The sequence below is a fragment of the Bison bison genome, unplaced genomic scaffold (assembly GCF_000754665.1).
Source record: "Bison bison bison isolate TAMUID 2011002044 unplaced genomic scaffold, Bison_UMD1.0 scf7180017857787, whole genome shotgun sequence".
In the NCBI taxonomy this organism is placed as follows: domain Eukaryota; kingdom Metazoa; phylum Chordata; class Mammalia; order Artiodactyla; family Bovidae; genus Bison; species Bison bison.
This window is the reverse complement of record NW_011488360.1, coordinates 19,187-25,156: the sequence shown is the minus strand read 5'-3', so window position 1 is coordinate 25,156 and position 5,970 is coordinate 19,187. Positions and strand designations below refer to the sequence as shown.

The 5,970-nt window shown below is 32.2% G+C and overlaps 1 protein-coding gene across 1 annotated transcript in view; it reads left to right on the top strand.

Moving 5' to 3' along the window:
* Positions 1 to 377: 377 nt before the first annotated feature.
* The window catches only part of LOC105003940 (transcriptional regulator ATRX-like), an 11,136-nt gene continuing 5,543 nt past the window's right edge, over positions 378 to 5,970 (top strand). The window contains exons 1-3 of the mRNA XM_010861400.1: positions 378 to 1,053; positions 2,044 to 2,219; positions 3,549 to 3,666. Of these exons, the coding sequence (XP_010859702.1) occupies positions 984 to 1,053; positions 2,044 to 2,219; positions 3,549 to 3,666 (364 nt within the window). The 5' untranslated portion in view covers positions 378 to 983. The remainder of the gene's footprint in view (positions 1,054 to 2,043; positions 2,220 to 3,548; positions 3,667 to 5,970) is intronic.

The following is a 5,970-nucleotide window of genomic DNA, read 5'->3' as shown; positions in this document are numbered from 1 at the left end:
CTTAGCAGTAGCAGCAGCAGCACTTGCTAGTAAAGTAATGCTTAAACTCCAAGCCAGGCTTTAGCAATACGTGAACCTGGACTTCAAGATGTTTAAGCTGGTTTTAGAAAAGGCAGAGGAACCAGAGATCAAATTGCCAACATCCACTGGATCATTGAAGAAGCAAGAGAGTTCCAGAAAAATATCTATTTCTGCTTTATTGACTATACCAAAACCTTGGACTGTGTGGATCACAATAAACTGTGGACAATTCTGAAAGAGATGGGAATACCAGACCACCTGACCTGCCTCTTGAGAAACCTGTATGCAGGTCAGGAAGCAACAGTTAGAACTGGACATGGAACAACAGATTGATTCCATATAGGAAAGGAGTACGTCAAGGCTGTGTATATTAACCTGCAAGCGATTTGTGTTTATAGGATACTTTACCCATTCTGGTATGAGATCTGTAGCTTGGACAAGGTTTTTTTTCCTACCTCCATACCCATGTAACAGTCAGTTTAGCTGTCCTTTATCAGTTAAATTTTTTCCCAGCAATGACTACTAGTTTTGTGAAGTAAGTCAAATGGGAAGTAGTACTTGGTCTATTGTGATTTCTATAGTGTTTCTTTGAATGTAGCTTTTGTAATTTGTCTTTTCTAGTATATATAAGTTACTCTTGATCTCAAATGGTAGTTTTAACTTATATTGTACTCTTATTCAGAGGTCCTTAAGTACCATCATAATAGCACTTTAATAAAATTAATACTGTTAGTACCACATTAACCAAATACAGCAGCAGATAAAATATAACTGTTCTTATCAGGATGTTGTTTCCACAGCATCTTTCCATAAGAGCAGCACTGTAAAGTGTTTAACTTTACTTAAATGGATTGTGCTTTTAATTTTACTATGTATTAAATGTTGTTTTTCTAGGACCTGACTTTGTTGTTTGTGATGAAGGCCATATTCTAAAAAATGAAGCATCTGCTGTTTCAAAAGCTATGAATTCTATACGATCAAGGAGGAGAATTATTTTAACGGGAACACCACTTCAAAATAACCTAATTGAGTGTGAGTCAATGTGTAAAAGAATGTATCCAGTTTTGGACGAGTTACTGTTAGGAGCTTGGAAAGAAATGCTATGCTAAATGAAAGTTTTAGGAAGGTGGAGATTGGAGGATAGTTGTGTTGAATTCATGTCAGGATACAGTTTGCGGAGGCTGAGGATAAATGATGTGAACCCAGAGAAGTGACTTTTGAGTTTCCCTCATTTTCATATGTTTGTGATGACACTAAAGAGGGAACATGAGTTATGCAGCAAATAACAAATTGAAATATTCCACTGTAATCTGTTCTAAATTTTTTTGTTATTTTTATGTTATTTCCATTCTCAGTATTTTTATAGTTAATGTTTTCTGTTTTATTATTTGTAATACTGGTTACTGTTTCACTTTATCTTTCTTTATATTTATCTATACTATATATCTATATTTTATCTTTATTTTGGTCTGTTCCAGTTTTCCCCTTTTTTCTTTCCCCATTTATAGAATGTTGCCCTGTTTCACGTTGTGGTCCTGTACAGCATAGGGCAATTATTTAGGACTTCTTGAACTAAATCAGTTAATTCAAAATTTGATCTAGTAGCTTATTAATTGATTTTATTATTTTGGTTCAGTATCTATGTTGTTTTCACAAGATATGCTTGCTGATCATAAAGTCATAGAATTACAGAGCAGTTGTTTTATACTCAATATGTATTATAAAGACTAGTGAGTTAGAATAAAATGTTCTAGGTGTTGTTTTTCCTAAACATTAATTTCCTAAACAGTCTAGAATTTTGGATTGGGTTTTATTTGAAGTTCTCATCTGGTTTAGGTAATCCAGTTCTAGATCAGACTGATAAACCAGTGTTTAGTCTACACTCAGTTTGGTGTTCTTTCTTTGTATCTTAATTCTAATGCTGCCATGGCAGGCATTTTTGATATGAGCTTTTTGTCAGAGAAATTTTCTCAGTTCTTTTAGCTGTTACTGTTGTTAATGAACTAATATCTTCTTTCTTAGATCATTGCATGGTTAACTTTATCAAAGAAAATTTGCTTGGATCCATTAAGGAATTCAGGAATCGGTTTATAAATCCAATCCAAAATGGTCAGTGTGCAGATTCTACCATGGTAGATGTCAGAGTAATGAAAAAACGAGCTCACATTCTCTATGAAATGTTAGCTGGATGTGTTCAGGTACAAGTACATTCCACAGTAATAATATATTGTTACTTTGTTATACTGTAATCTCAAAATGTTTTCTGAATTTAAACTTGAATTATTTTGTGTTTTCTGTCTCCTTTCAGTAGTTTTACAGTTAAATCTTCTTGCACTCTTTTCCAAAGTTTATTTAGTATTGAACTTTAAAAAAATTGCATTGAGAAGTTTAGAACATACTTGATTAATTCATTTGCTGGATGTATAGCTGTATATGGTTATATGTTAATGTTTAGATTTTTCTCATCCTTATGATAGGGGATATGTAAAAGGACCACAGCTATTATGATAGAAATTTCTGTGCTCACCAGAATTTATAATATAGTATTCCAAACCTCATTTGTTTGAAATGGTTGTAGGAAAGGCACTTATGAATTATGAAAGAAGTAATCCTGAAGAAACAGTTTTATTAATTCCAAGTACATACAATAACTTTAATGGACTAATAGTGTTCTTTACACATAGATCTTCAGTAAACCATTGTTAATGTGTAGATAAGGATATAGAGACTGAGCAAGCAGTTAATAGATCTCAGTTCTTTATTTTTCTTAAGACACCAGCTATTAATGGATATAACAGATGAGATAGGCTGTCCTTTTGACTGACTGTACTCCCGTTATATAAGGTAAAGTCATTCTGTTTGTTCAGGTTACCCACAGGTACTAGCAGGTACTCTTATTTCTGTATTACTGCTACTACCTAGGTGGCATTTTTCTGATTTAGGTAGTTATTTGTATCTATCACATTAGTGTTCTTTCTTTCTTGTTCCTATATTAAGAATGCCTATACATGGCTTGTTTTCTCAATTGGACAAACATTCCCCCTGATGTTATATGTTATCCTCTGGCATGTTTGCACACTTTACCCAAAGGATAACTCAGACTGCATTGGACTTTGATTCATCTGTTTTACTGTATGATTAAAGCAATTCTTTTTGCTAGCACTACCTACTGTATCCCCTCCCCACCTTTTTTTTTCTTTTCTTTTTTTCTATATAGAGGAGACCATTTGAAAACCTAAATTGCTCATTTGGTAGTATGGCCACTTCAATTTAAAACCTGCCTGGTGTGTTGCAGTATCTTTTTACCAGTGAGTCATACTATGTAGTCACATGAAATACATTAACTACAATTAAATGGGATCATTGTGTGATTAAAGAGGGTAATTATATTTAAGTAAATGTTTTCTTATATGTCTGGTACCTTTTATTTGTGTGCACTTTTTAGTTGCAAGCAGTGATGATTCTTAGAGCAGTTAATTCCTGTCATATATTTAACTAATTTTCATTCTGTTTATTATTAATTACAGAGGAAAGATTATACAGCATTAACAAAGTTTTTACCTCCAAAGCATGAGTATGTTTTAGCTGTGAGAATGACTCCTATTCAGTGCAAACTCTATCAGTACTACTTAGATCACTTAACAGGTAACAAATAGACTTAGTTTATTGTTTTTTTCTTTCTTAAGACATTCTTTTTCTGAAGAATGCTCTCGTGGTAATTTTACCACATCAGTTGTTCTTTTGCAATTTTGAATTTGTGTAAAATGGTATGTTTATATTATAAAAACAAAAAATATTTCTCATTAAAAAGCTAATATTCTCAAAATAAAATTAAGGAACAAACTAGTGAAAAAATATATAGAATATATCAATAATGCCTTAATTTGTAAAGAGCTTTTATTTCATAAAATATTATGTATTTGACTAAATGCAAAGAAGAAGATACATAAAATTCCAGTGTATTATTAAAAAATATCCAACCACATTAATAAAAGACCTATAAGTCAAACTCATGAAATTGGTTTTTTAGGTATCAAGTTGACAAATGTTGAAGGGAAAGGGGGGCAAAATACAAAGCAGGGCATATATTATGTCCCAGTGTTACAATAAAAATACACAGAAATGCCTAAAATACACAAATATGTTAATAACAGGTTATTTTCTGAGTGATTACATTATGAGGAACTTATACTCTTTTCCATATGCTTTTTTTAATTGTTGTTATTTAAACTTTATTTTTTTTATCTTTGACTATATTGGATCTTAGCTGCGGCATGTAATATCTTTTGTTGCGGCACGTAGGCTTCTCTTCACTTGTGGCATGTGAGTTCCAGAGCATGTGGGCTATGTAGTTGCAGCATGATGGCTTTTCTCTAGTTGTGGCATGTGGGCTGAGTTGCCCCACAGCATGTGGGATCTTAGTTCCTGGACCAGGGATTGAACCCATGTCCCCTGCATTGAAGGCAGATCTTAACCACTGGACTACCAGGAAAGTTGCTCTATGTGCTTTTAAAACATACAGCAGATAGATTCTGTTTCATCATCAATAAATTCAGGTGTTTGTATATGTGTTTGTCCAAGGTTGTCACCATTCACAGAGCAAAACGTTAGTTTCTGTTTGGTCTGGAGTGAAATTTTTTACTTGTTCGTCACTTTATTCTGGTACCTTTCCCCAGTTGATGTGCCAGATTTATTTAGGGGCTATAGGTTAGAAGGTACTCTTCAGCCATTTTCGATACAACAAGTGATCAAAGAATAATAGAGAGTGGAGGTTTATACACACACATTACAGTGATGCTTCATATTAGTGGTTAAAATAACACTCTTTGTGACAGATAATTTCTACTTTAGAAAATAGAATAATGATGATGGTCCTCAACAGTTGTTCTACTTTGGGGAAAACAGGTTTCGAATGTTTGTATTTTATAGAGATTTTTTTGCTTTATTTTTAAAACAATTTTCGGACTGATTTTTGAAAGGAGATCATTTCTAATAAGGCACACATTTTCATTTGTATGTTAATCATAAGCTATTAGATTTATTGTACCATTTGGACTTGAATGACAAAAAATGCAGACATCATTAACTAAATATAGTCATTCCAGTGAGAAAGAGAGGGATGTTGAGACCTCTCAACATCAGAGAGACTTTACTCTCTGAATAATAAAAGGTGCTAAATTTGGTCACTTAATATTTTCTCCAAAATATTTAAAATTTTGTTTCATTGTGGGGAACGTACTGTTTAAAAATATTAAAGAATCAGTTGTGTTTAATAACCAACAGCAAAATGTTAATAGCTCATGTATAGATATTAAAACATACTCTTTCTAAGAGCAGTGCAATATTTAAGATTTAAGGGAGCCTCATTTTTTATGACTTTAATTGATAGGAATAAATATCTAAAGTACTAACTGCTATAGCTTCTTAACTAAGAAAGGTATGGTTGTTAATTTATCTGGTGCCATCAGTCTTTCAGACATGAGAATGTCTTGGAATTTCCCCCCTACTAAATGTGATGTTATTTTCCTTAAAGTAGAACAACCTGAGTTAATAACCCCTTGAAAAAAACTCTCATAAAAGGCCAAATGGATTATATTAAAAGCTGCTTTATCTTGATTCTCACTAGAAACCATCAAAATATTTCTCCCAAAATGTCACCTGTCTCACTTGGAATTAAAATCTTTGATACTTTATTGATTACATAGTCCAAAAATACTTTTGTTTCTTTGACTCTTTTTATATTCAACTTAGCTTTAAGAAGTTCATATAAATTTTTCTTTTAATACTAGCAACAATTTGATGGTAAGTTTAGTAGTAATAATTTATAGTATATTTAATATTTGCAGAATTAAAGTCATAAGAGACTAAATTTAATGAATTTCAAGAAAATTAGTATCTTCTTAATTTTCCTTCATTCTCTAAAAAATACAGTTGGCTCAGACAGTGAAG